At 40.7% G+C, this 18,398-nt stretch overlaps 1 protein-coding gene across 1 annotated transcript in view; it reads right to left on the minus strand.

Annotated features, from left to right (window-relative positions):
* Nucleotides 1–18,398, minus strand: part of PRIMPOL (primase and DNA directed polymerase) — a 1,324,073-nt gene that overhangs the window by 829,654 nt on the left and 476,021 nt on the right. Inside the window, exon 4 of the mRNA XM_044089849.1 lies at nt 13,646–13,793. Within this exon, the coding sequence (XP_043945784.1) occupies nt 13,646–13,793 (148 nt within the window). The remainder of the gene's footprint in view (nt 1–13,645; nt 13,794–18,398) is intronic.

The raw sequence follows: 18,398 nt of genomic DNA on the forward strand, positions 1-18,398 counted from the left end.
GAGGGTGGGTAATCCTGACTGCAGATGCATTCCTCTCGGACATCTACATTTATGGTAGGTACAAAACTGTACTATGTCCTTCAAGGATGCATCTGCAGTCTTAAATGGGTAGAATACCATAGCTAAACTAGGGAGGAGGAAAAGAGAAGAGATTATGGTGTAGTTAGGATCCCTTGCAAAACAGCAGTGGCAAAACCAGCACGGGATCTAGAGTATAGAGGTAAGTTATAATGCTTGGCAAATGTATGCACGGAGGTCCAAGTAGCAGCCTCTATAATGTCCTTGGTAGCCACTCCTGTGAAAAGCTGTGGTAGTGGCTGTAGAGTGAGGCCTGATGTTCTCTGGAGTTTTCTTTCCATGGTAGGAGTAACAAAATCTAATGCAATTTCCTATCCATTTGGAGATTGTCTGTTTAGAAATTGGATTTCCTTCCTTTCCTGTTGCATATGCTACCAGAAGCTGGTCAGTTTTTCTATTGTTTTTTGTCCTGTCCAGGTAGTAGCGTAAGTGTCTGTGTACATCCAAGGTATGTAAGAGCCTTTCTCCCTGTCCTGTGGGTTGGGGAAGAATGTAGGAAGGTGGATAGCCTGATTTAAAGACACTCTGGATACCACCTTAGGCATAAATGTAGGATTTGTTCTCATGGACACTCTATCTTGATGGAAGATTAGGAAGGGTTGCACTGCCATTAATGCCTGTAGTTCAGAGACCCTTCTTGCTGAAGTTATTGCCAGTAGGAAAGCAGTCTTCCAGGATAAGTATTGTAATTCTGCTGTTGCTGCTGGTTCGAAAGGAGGAAGAGTCAGTTTTTCTAACACAAAGTTCAAGTCCCATGCTGGCAATGGAGGTTTCCTGGGAGGTTTCACATTTTAATTCCTCTCAGAAACTGTCTGAGCAGAGGATGCGAGAAGACAGGAGGATCCAAGCTGTACTCTGCTGAAATAGCTGATGCATGTATCTTGATGGAAGAGTAGGACAGGCCTGAATGGAAGAGCTCCGCCAAATACTCCAGGATGTTGGCTATGTTCACCAGTGTCACCTCTTGCCCTTTGGCAGTACTCCAGATGAGATATCTTTTCCATTTTGCTGCATAATTCTTTCTTGTTGAAGGTCTACGAGCCTCCAGGATAATGTCTTTAACCCTCTGGGATAAATTTGGGTTAATTGCTGTTATGTAATGTTCCAGGCAGTTAGCTGCAGAGTTTTTAGGTTTGGATGCAGGATGTTGTAGCTGTTCTGTGTTAGCAGTAATGGGATCAGGGGCAGTGTCCATATTTGTTCCCGGGACATGCTCCTCAGCAGTGGATACCAATGTTGTCTTGGCCAGTCTGGGGCTATCAGAATGATCCTCGGATCCTCTTTGATTTTCAGAAGCACCTTGTGCATCAAAGGAAGTGGAGGGAAGGCGATGCTGTCAGGCTTTCCAACTGAAAGATAGAGTCCACCTTCCAAGCAAGTGGGTGGTAAGTCCTTGTGCAGAATTTCTTCAACTGATGATTGAATGGGGATGCAAACAAGTCTATTTGTGGTAATCCCCATTCTCTTGTGATGGTTTTGAAGATGTCGGATGCAGCATCCATTCGCATCTGTTGTAGTTCTGCTTAATATGTCTGCTAGAATGTTTTCCTTCCTGGTACATAAATTGCCTGTAACTGAATGTTGTAGCTCAGAGCCACATCCCATAGGTCCAGTGCCAGCCGGCATAGAGGGTATGAGTGTGTGCCTCCCTGTTTGTTGATGTACCACATAACTGTGGTGTTGTCTGTCCTTATCATCAACTGGCCTTCTTGGAGAAATGGTCTGAATGCCTGGATTGCCAATTTCACTGCCATCATTTCTTTTAGATTTATGTGCAGATGTAGCTGGTCTTGAGTCCATAGGCCTTGAATGCACTTGTCCATCATGTGTGCCCCCCAGCCGAGGTCTGAGGCATCTGTTGTGATGGTTTGTCTTGGTTGACTTTTGCAGAAGGGTAATCCTGTGTTTGAATGGCAGGCCTGAGCCCACCATAGGAACTCTTGCTTCAGGCATGGGATCATTGGAAATTTGGTTTCTAGGCTGTGCTGGTGCTGGGACCACAAATTCTTTAGGTACCACTGCAGCTTTCTCATATGCAGCCTGGCATGAGGGACCAGTATTATGCAGGATGCCATGAAGCCTAGAGCTTGTAGCACTTTTCTTGCAGTTAAATGGTTCTGCTTTGTTAATGCCAAGAAGTAGAGAGGAAGTTGCTCTTTCTTTTCTGTAGTTAGAAATGCCATTTGTTTTGATGTGTCCAGTTCTGCACCCAGAAAGGTTATTCTTTGGGATGGAATCAGCCTTGACTTTTGTATTGACTGTATATCCCAGGGCTTGCAGCAGGTAGATGACTCTTTGTAAGTCTTCTGATAGTTTGTTTTGTTGTCCGCTTGTATCAGGCAGTCGTCCAGGTAGGGATAGATTTGAATCCCTGAAGTCTGCAATGAGCGATTACTGATGCCAGGCATTTCGTGAACACTCTGGGCGCAGTAGATAAGCCAAAGGGCAATGCTGAGAATTGATAATGCTCTGATCCTGCAAGAAATCTGAGGTATCTTCTGCAAATTGGTCTTATGGGGACGTGCAGGTATGTCTCCTTGAGATCTAGAGTTACCAGCCAAGACTCCTTGCCCAGCATGGGAAGAAGCTGCTGTAGGGTCAGCATTTTGAATTTTGGAACAATGAGGAATGTGTTTAAAGCGGACAGATCTAGAATAGGCCTTCATTTGTTTTCTTTTCTTGGTACCAGGAAGAGTCTGGAGTAAAATCCCTTTCCTTGCTCCATAGATGGTACCTTCTCCACAGCTCTCATTTCTAATAATTGAGATATTTGTTTTAGAGCTTCTGTCCTTTGAGTAGGTGGTAGATTCGGCATTCCTCTCTTTCCTGGTAGAGTATGGAAGTGGAATCTGTAACCTTGGTCTATAGTTTGCAAAATCCATTTTTCTCTTGTAATGCAGTGCTATTTTTTTGAAAATAACGTTAGCTTTCCGCCTAAAGGTGCTTCTAGTTGTTCCCTGGTGCCACCGCCAAGTCACTGTGATTGAGTTGTTGTAGTGGTGGTGGCTGTATCCGTGCCTGGTTGTTACCCTGCCACTGGCCCCTGGATTGGTTTCTGCCTCTAGCTATTCCTGCCTCTTTGTGCCTTAGAGGAGTCTGGAAAGGACCAATTCTTGGAGGCCAGTTCGCTAAACCTTGGAGGTTGAACTTGCAAGAAATCTTTCACTGTTTGCACAGATTTTGCTTTCTTCCATCTTTTTAGTACCTGCTGTGCAGGAGAACCAAATAAATTGACCTTGTCCATAGGTGCATCCAAAAGCTTAGATTTGACATGGTCTGGTAATGCCTGTTCTTTCAACTATGCATGCCTCCTGATAACTGTGCCAGTCATGGCTGATCTAAAGGAAGCCTCCAGTGCATCATAGCCACATTTTAAAGAATGGTTACTAACCTGCTGTATGTTATGTACCATTTCTTGAACATACTTTTATCTAAAGATTCTTCAGAGGACAGCTTTTTAGTCAACTGGTCAAGCATAAACTCTTGATATTGAATCATATGAAATTGGCAGTTCAAAGCTCTAGCTGACAAAGTAGCAGAGGTGTAAACTTTTACCCCATCTCTAAGGACCTGGATCCTTTCAGAGGGAGGGGTTTTAGAGGAAGTAGCTGCTACAGCTTTTGGATCCTGGGAGATAGTCTCTGGATCTGCAAAAGGAGCCTTATATAAGTGGTGATGAGTGTCCGGGACCCTGTAGTACCTATCGGGCTTAGCAGGAGCCGGAGGTAAAGTATCAGGAGCAGTGCAAGCATCATTAAATGCATCATCAACAACAGAAAGAACTGGAGGTATAGCTAAAGGCCTATGCTGTGGCAAATGTAGAAAGGTCCTAAGCCTTTTCTAGAGTCTCACTGAAATTGTTCCCTCATAGCATGCAAAGTTTCCCAAAGGAAAATTCCTCAGGAGGAGAGGCTGAAGGGATGGACTCCTCAGCATCAGAGTCTTGGAGAATAAGAAGCCTCAGGAGGGTCTGTATGTTCTGAGTCATCAGAGGAATCATCTGCGGATACTGGCTCAGGGGCTCTGCTCTAGGCCTCTTTTCTGGAGGAGGAGAGAGGCTCTATCTGGATGAGGCTGGGCTCCACAATTAAAGAGATGAGATCCTCAGCCAAAGAAAGCATATGGGAACTGGTGCTGGGCCTGTGAGAGGGGCTTGGCAGGCACAGGTTTTGATGCTTTGGCTGCTTTAGCCCTGGCAAAGGCCTTAATAGACATAGCTGGAGGAGGCCTAGCAGCTCCACGTGGGGTAGAAATATCCAGGGGATGGTGTCTGATAAATCCTGTGAAACCGCAACAGAAGGTTGGATTTACCAGGTTAGAAGAGGCCTCGGTAGAAGGCAAGTTATCGGCTGAAGAAAGAACCGCACACTCATGGTTTGCTTAACCGCTGCTCGCCCGAACCGCTGACCGCCGAAAGTCGGTCCTTTTCTTGGTTATTTGCATAGTCGGAGGATCCGGCGGCATAATGTAGGCAAAATCGAGCCGAAAATCTGTTCAGCAAAGTCCGATCGACGCCTAAGCCGTCGGCCGGTTAAAAAAGCACAGGCTAGACAAGATGCTCTAAACAATGTATGCAATAGAAATCTTTATGAAGTATTTGTTTCCCACAAGATAAACAGTTATTAACTTTCTCTGACATCCTTAGCTTTATAGAAGTCTTCGGTATATTCGGGTAGTAATCTCTGGATCTGACGCTTCTGCTTCGGCGCCCTGTGCAAGAAAGACTGAGGAAAATGGCGCCGGCTGATGCCTTTATACCAAAACTGCCGCAATGACATCGGGTGAAGTGCGACACCAGGCCAGACCCAGACTTTCAGGACAACCCATTTGTAAAGACTGCAGATGCATCCTTGAAGGACATTTGTCCGTTCGTAGAAGGAGGACAGTATTTTAACAAATGACATAGTTGCATCTTGCTGTGCTTGTGCCCATTCCTCATATAACCTATCATCTGGATTGCTAACATATGGTTGCGTCCAGATTCTTAGACCTCTTGGAGTTATATTTTAGCCTCATAGGCCTTAAACAGTTTGAGGTGCAAAACCGAACTACGTAGATTGATCTTACTTTTAGTCAGTTTTATAAAAAGATTCTTACATAGATTGTTTGGGTCCCTGGTATCCCCCATGTTGATACTACCATTATTGTCATGAAGACCAAACACTTGAAGGTCATTTTTGTCTGCAGATAACCCTTGCAGTATGGTGACCAAATCCATAATAAATGCATCTCAATATAACTAGAGATCTGTCTAAAGGCAATTTGATGGTTCAAGAGGGGAAAAAAACGCATATATGTAGGCCCAAACTAAAGAGTAAAAAGCTCAAACTAGCAAATCTACTTGCTAATTTGGTAACTTAAATGTTCAAAGAGTGAAAATATCTATCCCAATCAGTCACTATTATGTGTCAAATTTATTTAACTACCAGAGTATATAACACAATTTTATAAGGACTAACACCCAAATAATTATTCCTGAGGTTATATGACAATCTCCGTTAGGAGTATTTGTAAAAACAATTTTCAAAAACATTAGAATAATATAATGATTGGCACACAGCATAAAGCACAAAAACAGCACTAAAAAGAGACAATATGTCAAAATAGTTAAGGACATGCAATGCTACCTAAAGGGTAAACATAGGTATCTAAACCCTTAACTGCCCCCAAAACACAATATATAGTTTCAAATACTGTCCCCCTATGAGGTATAAGCTCCGTAATAATTGGAGACCATAATCCGATTGGTTTAGAATATTCAAATAAATATCCACATGAAAACGAATGTCAAAAAGAACATTATGCATTGAGTGCTGTAAAAAGGCATGGACATAATTTAAATTCAAACTACAGAGTCTAAAATTTAGACAATTATGAGTAGTATTCAAAAGGTCAGTCATCTACACAATGCACCAGTGTTAAACTCCACAAATATGTGAATAAATCAATCCCAGCAAATATCTGTGACTCGCAGAACAGTAGATTGTACAAAAAAACAGTTCACCGTTAGTGCCTCTATGACCTGTCCCAAAGTCCCAAATGATCCATATGCCACAACGACCCTTCGATCCTGTCATAGCAGCCAAACATAGCAAGTTGTAACCAAAGTCTCACATATGAAACGTCACAAACCTCTAATACATAAACAGTTCACCATTAGTACCTGTTAGAACTGTCCCAAAGTCCAAATTAATCCATATGCACACAACTACTCTTCGGTCCTGTTGTCGCAATGAAATGCAGGAAAATATATAGCAAGTTCTGGTCCAAAAACTTGCATATGAAGCATGAAAAATCTCCAACTAATCCATATGCCACAACGATCCTTCGATCCTATTGTCGCAACCCCATAAACCTGTTCAGGCTAAGAAAAACGTGAGTTTCAAGAGTGAATATTGTTTTATATAAACCTGCAGTTTCAGTCTAGTTTCAGTAGTAGCTGGTAAACACAAGTCGGGGGTGATTGATACTAAAAAGCTACTAACGAATCACAACCGATCACACCAGAGGCCTAACGAAGTGAACTAACGTAATCCAAACCAAAACAAACTCCGCACGTAAGGCAGGTGCAAACGGCCAAAAAGCAAACACAGTCAAAAAAGTAGGCCAGCACCAAGAGTGATAACTCGGTTTATTCCAAAAAGTGTCAAAATCAAACCGGTTTCGGCAACTCTGCCTTCATCAATGATTGCCACCTAAGTTATCAAACAATCTATATATACACCCAGCACTTCATGTCAATCAAGCATTTAAAGGTACAGCAATAACAAGAGCTGAAAAAATCCCTAATAATCCAAACATTATATATTATTTATTCTAAGTTATTCCCGCTACAGGTGGTCATTAAGACCTGGGGAAAAAAGAGCCCCTAGCCTTACTATCCAACTTTTTTCTTTATCATTCAAAATACTGTGCCACCCTAACTTATTCAATCTGTCACCCGAAATTTTGTCAGTAATACAGTCACTTATGTACCTCAGACCTGCCAATAACATTCCTTTTGAAAATACATTTTTTTCGTATAGACATGCTCTGGAATACAGATTAACAATGTATTTAAGCCTGGTGGATAGTGACTTGCTTTATTAAGCCAATACTCCAGAGCCTGCTTCCTGTTTATCCTTCTGTGTTGGGCAAACTTCTAGGCCGTTTAGAATAAGAATGTCCGAACACTTAAGTAACATTAGAAACAAATGTATGACTAATGCACTCTACAGACATGTATGTAATCATAAATCAGCAATATTTAATTTCTGTATTATTGACAAAATTTCAGGTGACAGATCGAATAAGTTAGGGTGGCTTGATGAGTTGAGAGATCACACAAAGACTGATCCAATTTTGCAAAGCTCAATCACTACATTAATATTGGATGGCTGTCAAAGCAATTTAGTGAACCACCTGAAGTGCACACCTATTTTCCTTACAGAGATGAAATGTTGATGGAAGATGGCATTATTTTCAAAGGTCCTAAAATTGTTGTTCCTGCTTCCTTACAAGAATATATCCAAATTTTGGATCATGGTCACCTAGGTTCCACATCCACTAAGAGCAGAGCAAGTAGTTTGGCCTTTATTGCTGAAAGATATTGATAAAGTACTTTCTTCTCATTCAATATGCAATAGTACTAGACCGCATTTGCAAAGAGAACCACTTCAGCTAATTCCAGTTCCTGAAATACCTTGGTCAACAGTAGCCAATGATATCTTCGAGTGAGACAATCAACACTACTTAGTATTGGTAGACTCTTACTCAAATTGCTTCGAGATTGACTTACTACCTTAACCTAACATCCACTAATGTTATTACTAAGTTGAAATGTCATTTTTCAGTCCATGGTAGTCCACCAAAATTATTTCTGACAATGGTACTCAATTTACTAGTCAGCTGTTTCAGAAATTTGCAAGAGAAAGGGACTTTGTACATGTTACTAGCAGTCCTGAATATCCACAGTAAAATGGGCTAGTTGAACATGCAATGCAGAGTGCAAAGCAATTGCTTGAAAGGTCAAAGCGTGGCAATACCAACGTCTTTCTGAATTTGCTTAATCGCAGAAACATACCCAGTGACAATATACTTGGCTCACCTGCTCAAAGACTTCTATACAGGCAAACCAGAATGACATAACCTATTAGTTCCAGTTTATTGAGGCCTAAAGCTAACAGCAACAGAACCATCAAGGCTCAATTATTCAAGAAGCGTTCTATCCAAAAGTTCAGTTATAATAAATTGAGTAGAAGAATAAATTCTTTGTCCGTTGAAGGAATAAGAGACAGTGAGGATAAAAAACGGCAAAAGGTTTTGACTGGATTGGTCAAGTTACAGGCATAAGTGCCGAGCCGAGATCCTACCTTATAGAATCTGAGGGTGTGGAGTACAGGAGAACTCGCAGGCATCTTTTTCCTGTACCAGAATCAGTATTGCAGCATTGTTCCTGTGATACAGAGTCTAGATCTCGGAGCGAACCAGACATTTTTCCCATCCCAGAGTGTGTTTCAACCTCTACTTCCGTTCCTGAGGATGTTTCAAATACTTCCAAGGTTGAACATTCGGTAGTGACAGTTGCTAAACCTAATTCCCAGTTTTATGTCACACAATATGTTTTATGTCACACAATATGGTCGAATATCCAGGCCCCGTGTGAAATATGCAGCAACATGGACATAACTGTATATATGTACCTAGTCTCATATAACTGCATGACAAATAACTACTTGTTCATAGGTAGGTACTAGGCTATCGGCCCTGGGGCCTATATAAGCCTAGCCAAAAAGGTTCCCTGGCTTTCGCCACCCAAGAAAATTATTTTCCTGTGCTCCTGTCAAGCAGTGCCGCAGAAGTGATCCCTGGGGTGAATTTTCTATTTCCCATTCAGTCGTCAAAATTTTTCTTAAAGAGGGCCAATGAGAAGCTTTGCTTGACATGAATGGGTAGTTTGTTCCAGAGTATGGGAAGTCTCTGAGACAGGAATCTATCCCTCCAGCATGTTCTGTTTATTGAAAACACCTGAAAAACGAGCAGCTAGATGGCCACAACCGCCTGTGTAATGTAAAATAATGCAGCAGGTGCACAGAACTCGAATCAGGGATCCACGTATTTAATAAAGCAAGAAAAAGTTATGGCATACAAAAGAGCTATAACATAGATTTTGAAGATAACTTCTGGTTAAACGCTTTCATCTGCTCATACAGACTTCTTCAGAACAATTCATACATACACCGGACATATTTTTAAAAACTTTTTGGCACCAAAAAGTTTTTAAAAATATGTCCGTTGTATGTATGAATTGTTCTGAAGAAGTCTGTATGAACAGATGAAAGCCCGCTCACCAGAAGTTTATCTCAAAACCCATGTTATATTTTTGCATGCCATATTTTTTTGTTTTTTTTAAACAATGTGATCCCTCTGTTATCAAAGCGTGCACCTGTTGCATTTCTTTGTGGAGATGTTCTGTTTATTGTCGACAGATTGGGATTTCTTTAAGTGTAGCATGTCCAACAGCTCTGGGTTTGACATAGCTTTGTATGTTAGGCAGAGATTGCCTTGGAGTAGAGCTGGAGTTTTTGAGATGATGGCATCTGTTTGAGGCCGATAATCCTCTTAGTGAGGTATTTCTGTGGCCTTTCCAATTGTTGTAGGTGTCTTGTGAGATTCATGCCAACGGGGCATTGTACTCTATAATGGGTCTGATGAGGGATGAGTAGAGAGGAACAATGACCTCCTTCTTTCCAGAGGAGAACCCTTTTGTGATGAGGTGTGCCATGTAGAAGGATTTCCTGACTACTGTGGCGATGTGGTTATCAAAGGAGAGACTACTGTCCACCTGTGTCCCGAAGTCTCATCACACTTTCAGTGTCTAATGAGCTACTGCCTATGTAGTAGTTCATGGGTACTGAGTTTTTCCCGAAGGGGGTAACAATGGACTTCTTGGCATTGAGCTTGAGGCCATGACTTTGAAACCAAGCATGTCTCTGTGAGGCCCTTTTGTAGAATGTTTACATCATTAGGTGATTCTATTATGGCTCCCAGTTTGCAGTCATCTGCGAACTTTGTTAACCAAAGACCTTCTGTGTTGGCCTGCACTTCAGAGAAGTAGATGCCAAACAAGAGAGGACCCAGGACCGAACCCTGTGGTACTCCACTCATCACTGGTCTGAAGTCAGACTTGGAGTCGGCTACTTTTACTGTGTGGGTTCTGTCAGTGAACCAGTTGGCCGCCCATCTTGTGATAATGGATTTATGCCCAGTTTAGTGAGTTTATCTATAATTCCCAGAGTGGGGGATGGTATCAAAAGCTTTGGCAAAGTCAAGATAGGCTGTGTGCACTACCTTGCCCTCCTCTACAGCTCTAGTGACTTCTTCAAAGAAGTCGGTCAGGCTTAGTAGACATGATCTACCTTTTACAAACCCAAACTGAGTGGAGTCCAGGGTTTGGAGGTTACCTATGTCTTTGTTTATAAGCTCCAAGATGATGCATTCCATGGCCTTGCAGACCAGGCTAATGGATAACCGTAGCTGTGTGCCATTCAGTAGCCACATAGCCTGAGGTGAGGCTATGATTGAACATGGTACTTAGGTGGGGTGCCAGTTTGTTCTGTAGTTTGTGCAGTACGCAGCCTACGATGTTGTCTGGTCTCATGGATGCTGTGTTTTTGGCTTTGGAGAGTCTGGTCTTTACTTGTTCATTCGTGATTACAGGGGCTTTGCATTCTTCCGGTATTAAGATGGGCCCTTTGGAGGGTGACAGGGGGGTAAAGTTAGCACTGAACCTATCTGCCAGGATGTTGGCAATATCGGTTGGTTCTGTATATTTACTGCCATTGTGCTGTAGTTCAGAGTAGATCTGAGAGTTGCCATTGAGATTCTTGTAGTATCTGCATGCCAAATAGATTCATAATGTTGCATGATCTATTTCTCAAAGAGGGAGGATGTAGATCAGAGTGTATGTGCTGTGTCTTTAAAAAGCATATCAAGGACTGAACGTGCTCATATAAATGCCAGGCACATGCTACTCCCAGTGCCATTTTGAGAGTGCAGTCAGAGAGTACGCATGTATGATTGCAGTAGTTAGTCTGTATACAAGTTACTTAAGTTAAAGTCAGTAAACTTCTATTGTGGTTTTCTGGCAAATCACTGGAATGATTTGAGGAATGAAATCACTAAATAATGACACACATTGGAGTTTCAGACTTTATATCCTTTAGAAAATGCATTTCAATACAAATCCTGTATTCTAGCTACCTTTTAATTTTATAAGAGCAATATTTAAAATAAAATCTGACTCTGTTTTTGGGCCTTTGTCCTCCCCATTATGCCAGGCTTTGTCCAGATTTCTTGGGCTAAGAGAATGACAGGCATGCTTAAGATACCCAACAGGACCTTGTGCTGCCTCTATGCTACCTGGGTATGATGCAAGCATCCAACCTACAATGTTCTTCTGCCAGTATAAGGTGGGGATTAGATCAGTTGGCTTAGGCTATAGAGCTGACTATGTTACTGCAGCACCATAGCTAATTGCAGCCCAGCTGAAAGTTCACAAGACTTCAGATATTCACAACAAATTAGGTCACAGTACCTTTCAGCAGACATAAGGGCTTCTGAAACGGAATACAAGATAGTAGAATATGTACCACATTTATGCCAACCCAGAGATGCAGTTGCTAGGACATCATAATTTTCAACACAGGGGCACTGTCTAGGCAAGGAACAAAATTTAAATGGTCCCTTCTTAAGATGGAAACCCTCTCCAACCCCTCTGTGGGATCTGTTCTATCTACATCTGCTGTCTGAGGAAGATTTGCTTCATTACATCTTATATGAAAATTAAGCAATGCTTCAGTCTGGTTCATATAGCTGCATAAGGGGCAACCAACTGCTCTTATTCACGGTGCATACTGTAGGTACTTAAATGTATACGTTTTAATCCTACAGAACTGCGCTATGGAAGGTCACTAGGAAAGAAGAGAAGTAAAGCAGTAGTCTGACTAATATGGAAAAGTGGGTCTGGTTATATTAGAAGGGGTTAGGACGTACATCCACTGAAGTTGTTAGAAAGTAGCCACTCTAGAACAAATGATAATACTGAATAAACTTAATTTTTACGGGATACTATATTGCAAAAAGTTAAAAAAGACACAGGATATCACTTTGTAAGCTTCAAGAGAGATTCAAGACATATGGAAGAATGCCCTCACTAACACTACAGACAGACTGACAAGAACTAAATGAGTTTAATATGGCTTAAAATTGGACTGTATAATGGTAACAGCAATCACCAATGGTGAAGGGCAAGTTGCTAAATGAGAAGGCCAATAAAAAGAATGTTAAAATAGGAAACGTTGATTCAGTTAAGCTCTGAGATGCAATTGCAGTTACTTAACGAAAATAACAAGAGGACGAAAACAGAAATTATTAAGGTGAGGAGAAATGCTGAAAAATAAAATCAGCAATATGAACAGAAGCACCCCCTGTACTGGGAAATTTAAGCCAAATTAGATAAATTTAAACTGTAAGGTGAAAAGCTAACAGTGGCACTTCAAGATAGTGGACTGTGCACACACTGTTGACACATTCAATAGAAAGTGTGGGAGATGCAAACAAATGTAGGCTCTGCAGCAAAGAATTCAAAACAGTTGCTCATCTTGTTGCTGGATGAGATGTCCTTACAGTTGAGGGTCTTTATACTGAAAAGTACACGAAATATGGTAAGACTGTTACATTGGGTATAAGTAGCCAAGAATCAATTCTGGGTATTCACAAGAGCACTCTTGGCAAAAACCAAAGACTGAAGCAATACTAATTTCATAAACTTTAACTACAATTAGGGATGAGACCCATTATTCTTAGATGTACAGGAGTCCCTCAAAGATCAATGATGATAATGCCCAAAGGAAAGGACTAAGCTTCGTACACAAACAGCAAGTCCCTAGTGTCATAGTTGGGCTTTAGGCAAACCATAAGCTTGGAATATCTGTCATACTATACAGATTTTTCTCCGATGAATGAAAACGAGGGCTGACTGCACATTTACATGCTTTGAAAAAGGTTGAGAAAAAAATTGATAAACTCATTACGATGAGCTGAAGAGCAAGTTCTAATTCTACTCAAGCGCCGTGCAGGAAAGAACAGATAGAAAGCTGGGAAGAAGACCCTTACGAATTACTTGATGATGCAGAAATGTTTTTCATATAGAAAACACTGATAAACAAACCTGCCGCACAACTTTCTCAGCTTGTAAGATGACTTAAGGATATGAAGAATTGCTGGTTGAGATAAGCCCATATAAGATAAGTTTTCTGATAATTAAATGGAAAAAAAATCCTTCAGACAACACACTGTTGTAAAATGGGGGCGCACTACACCTGATTAGCATCAGTAACATCAGAAAATAAGATGGACAGCTCCTTCGTAAGTACTATAAACCATCCATGGTATCAATCCTATCAGACCTCATCCTCCACAAAAAAATATGAAGGGCAAATAGTAACCATAAATATTCTGTTTTTCTATAATTTACTAGCTATATAAAGTGAGTTTAAATTTATCACAGTGTTTAAAAAAAACTCACCAACATGAGTGTTGTCTTTAAATGCAGCATTCTGGAGAAGAAATATTAAATGTCTACTGAATTTTTCTTCAGTGCTGGAATCCAAATTTAATACATCTTTTTCCGTGCATAGAATTCCGAAAAAATCTTCAAGCTTCTGGCAAACATGCTGCACAAATTTAAAGAAAATGTTATTTTACATCCTACAATTAGTACATCCATCCGTTAAAATCAGACAGCAAACTGATAAATGAGGACTACTTAGCCAAACAAGTCTACAGATTGTCATCATTATGAGACAAACAGCAATTGCTTGTTAGTCAAACATAGGACATATAACCACCTGACTGATGTCAATGCATTTATTTGTTTTGGCATCTGAGTTTTTGACTTGGCCAGGCTGATTTTCAGTGGAGACCAAGGGATAAAAGCAAACAATGATTACACAGAGGTTAGTAAGAAGTGAAACACATACAAAATTGTACAATTAGTTATATAGTATATACATTTCAACATGACAGAACGCCAATAATGACGCACCTGGAAACATTTTTCAACAATATCATCATATAAGCCACAATTTCCATAATTTATTTAAATATGTGGTACTAAGCATATAATTACAGAACATTCAGTACAATAACTTCTACAAAGAATGATCACAACTTTATTCTATAAACAAAATAATTAATATGAAAAGGACAAGGAAAGTGAAGTACCAACAAAAGTTCATCAAAAGAAGTAAAACTAATTAATGGAGGTAAAAGTAGTTACATGAGAAGGAGAGGGGGCAATCTAACGATGAACGGGAAAGGTACTTTAAGGAAGTAAATAATGGCAGGGTACAGGGAAAACAAGATGTCTATCTACGTAACAAAGACAGATTAAAGGTAAGGGGGAGAAAACAATATAGTCTGAACTTTGCATAGAAGAAAGAGGAGGGAATGGGAGTAAACTGTAGGTTAAAACAGAAACAAGAAAGACTATGGTAGGAAACATTGAATACAAGTAGGAACTAAGATGGAAGTATATTTTGCAGCTGCAGATTTAAAAAGAGCAGAGTAGAACTTTTAAGTGCATCAAAGGCCAAAGAAGTGAGAATAGAAGTGGAAAAGTTGCAGAGAAGATGGACAGCAGATAAAAAGGTGGAGTTGTAATTAGATGCAGTCAGTGGAAAGTGTCCAGGTATTATATGGGGTTTACGCTCTCTTTTTTTTGGTGCGTTATTTATTTATTTATTTACATTTGTTGACCGGGAATGTCCGACTGGATGCAGGTCCATTTTCAGCGAAGGACCGGGGAGAAAAGCTCCACAAAATAAAATATTACAGACATAGTTACAGATGAAGAATCCTAGCAATTAAAATATTACAAACATAGTTACAGATGAAGAACATAGTACATTCAGTAGATAACTAGCATCTGTTCTATCCATGAAGTCATAGCAGATATTAACAATTGTTACAATAAGAAGTTACTGCCATATAATAAGTAGATAGGCATGGAAGTATCAGAGCTTGTTGTAATCAAAGGTAGTTTGTGGGGTGGAAGAGAGGTAGAGGGTAGATGGAGTGGGAGAAGTTAGAGGGGAGAGTTACAAGGGCATAGCCAGCATGTTTTTAGGTTAGGTGCGCTTTAAGTAAAGCTTTGAAGTGGGTGCATGATGGTAGGGAGGTTATTGTGGGGGGGGGTGTTCCATAATTTGGCTATAGCGCTGGAGAATAGTGCTTCTTCAGCAGTGTTATTGGCGCTTGTCTTGTGTCTTTCAGCTTTTCCCGGTTAGGGGTCGCCACAGCGGAACTCCGATCTGCTAATGATTGGCAGATAGATTTTTACGTGCCGAGTTGCCAGCCCTGACGCACAACCTTCAACGAAGGTACGCCCATTCAGGCATGTCTCCACGCAGAAGACGCTCCAGCTGAGAATTGAACCAGACAGGTCTTACTGTGAGGCGACAACACTACCGCAGCACCACCACCGCAGTAGCAGTGTTATTGGCTCTAGTAACTTGTAATTGATTTTTGTTGCTGGATCGTAGTGGTCTGGTGGTGAGATAGGGCTGGAGTAGATACTGGAGGGATGGGACCTTTAGAGGATGGTTAACCAGTTTGTGGGCGAGTGCGAGTTGATATCACTGAAGGAGGTGAGGGAGTTCTAGCCAGCCTAGTTCAATAAGTGAGAGACAGTGGTGACTATGGTAGGATGCCCCAGTGGCGAATTTGGCGATTTTGTTGTAGCAGGTCTCAAGTTTATTTAGATCGAACTGCCTTAGGTTGGTATATACTGGAGAGGCATAAAGTAGGGAGGCGATAAGGTGCGAATTTGCAACTGAAATCCTAGCTACTTTGGTGAGGAGTTGCTTATTTCTGTATAAGGTGTGTTTTGTTTATTGTTCGCATTGCAGCTCACAGCCACCACTGGTACCTTGCAGCTCCTCCTTGCTCACCTGATCCACATGCTCAAACAAATGTCTGAATTACCTCTTTAGACAGAAGGAACTATCCAGACCACTGTATAATGAATATGACATTTATTCAGTAGAAGCTGTGGGCTTTGGCATACCTAAGGGTCTTTTCCATGCCTCTAATTTTATGTTATAGAAACTACATGGGAATTAAACTGAGCTTCTGAGGCAAAATCAGATGAATTCATGATTTGAAACAGAGCAGAAACTGGAAGTGAGATGGGCATTCAGTGAAAAGTCATGTATTGTTTACTGCACATCAGCTGGTATAATATGCTCCAATGAGTCTGTGGGCTGATTCAAAGATTTTTGACACTTGCTGTGTCTTTCTTCTATGTAATTTTTCATGTGGAACCATTAGGATACATGATCCCCACTCCCCTGCTGTATTATTTTATTATCAAATGAAGTACTTAACACTCAGAGCAAAAAACTATTTCCAGAAGTTTGTTTTGATGAATAAGGATACACAGGCTGTGGAATGAAACTGTGATCCCAGAGAATGTGTCCTTTGTACTGGGCATACAGATTGTCTTTTATTCAATGCAATGTCCAGATGAATGAAGTAGATGATCACAAGTAACAAATTGCCTTGAAATAGCCCTAAATTAACAGCTATGATCAAGCTATATCCAAATGTAAATTTGGATCTGTTGTCTTAAGTCAAAAACTAGTGCCAAACTCATGAAGAAATACTCCAGGGATGAGGAGACCAGACTGAAGAGCTGAAAACCAAACTAGAAATAAAAGTAACTCCCCTAGAATCTTAAGTATTTCCTCTCTGTTGAATGAACACAAATATGGAGGTACACATTTACTCTGTTCAAAAAGGGCAGCCATACTGGAAGCAGCAAGGGAAGAAAGCCTTATAAAAAAAAAAAAAAAAATAGAGTGCTGTCATTATAACATCATGAAAGCTGACAGATCTGCAGCAGGTCTCCATGCCATATTTATTTAGAATCACAAAACCATGAAGAAAAATCCTATCCCTTCCATTATTCTGAGATGGAATGTGATGTTTTACTATGTAGTAGCTGAAAGTCAAGATTGAGTTCTGCATTGGATCTTATTTAAATGGCATTATGGAAATGGACCAGTTAAAGGCAACTGAACAAATCTTATCATATAACTATTGGAAATCGCAGCAAAGCCCATGTCTGCAGCCATCTGCTTTCATCCTTATAAAAGTGTTGGAAGTCATTCCAACATAACATCAGATGGCACTTAAAGAGAAGAAAGCTGTTTCTTTTCATGTTCTGTTATTAGCCATTCTCTGTGGAGCTCACCTTAAAATATTCCACTGGTGAGAGAGTAAGAGGTTTGCAAAACTGGAGACTGTGTTTTAGTCTAACAAACATGCTATTAATCTGGCAGATCACATATACTTACTTTTAATTCTATGCTTCCACTGCTTGCTGATCATCAGCCCCTCCCAACCAATGAATTCATTTGTTTGTTACCTATTACCGAGATGAGGATCAACTAGGGGGGGATCATTAGGGATGGTTCAGGCTTTTGCTTAAGCCTCACTCTCCCTGAGCTCACCCTATAACAGCTCATGGGAGGGGCATGTAATGGGTATCAATGCTGCATTGCCTCTCATTTCTACAAAGGGCTGACATCAGGAAAACACCCTGGCCACCCACAGGAGGCACTGTAAAGTGGTTTCCTAATCTCCGTCAGGAAAACCCAGGCAAACATGCAGGTTTCCTGGGTACATGCTTTCCCCCTCTCTGTTTACCATGGGCACATCCAATTCCCTCCCACCTGTGCCAAGAAGCACCCCAAATGCTGAATGAACTTGAGTTGCCCGGGTCACGATCAGGGCTCTATCCCTTTATGCCACCAACAAAGACTGACATATCATATTTTGTGAACTGACTTTCTTTAAATAACCATTGTTCAATATTCTTTGGAACATAGAGATTTACTGCATCTCATTTTGCTGAGACATACTTATTTAATCAAAATGAAAAAGTATCAACAACAGGTTTCATTAGTCCTAATTCGTCAGAGTTGCTACATCTGTGTGTTTATGTTAACTGAAAGGTTAGATCATTCAGACTAAAAAGAAAAGGTAAAAAAATAGCTGAAACAAACTGTTCTTTGCTCCAAGATTGTGCAACCTCAGACTTAGTCTATTTAGAGTTGGTCCAAACTGGCAGTGTGGCCTCCTGTAAAACTACTTTCTGACTGCATATTGAAAGTAAAGTTTTTTGTTTACACTGTAAGCTGTCAACTTGCTTGTGATGTTAAGTTTGGTTACAACTGATCAGGTTTCAACAAAACATTATCTGATTAAACCTTATG

Source organism: Protopterus annectens, chromosome 12.part0 (genome assembly GCF_019279795.1).
Source record: "Protopterus annectens isolate FY-2018-M chromosome 12.part0, PAN1.0, whole genome shotgun sequence".
In the NCBI taxonomy this organism is placed as follows: domain Eukaryota; kingdom Metazoa; phylum Chordata; order Ceratodontiformes; family Protopteridae; genus Protopterus; species Protopterus annectens.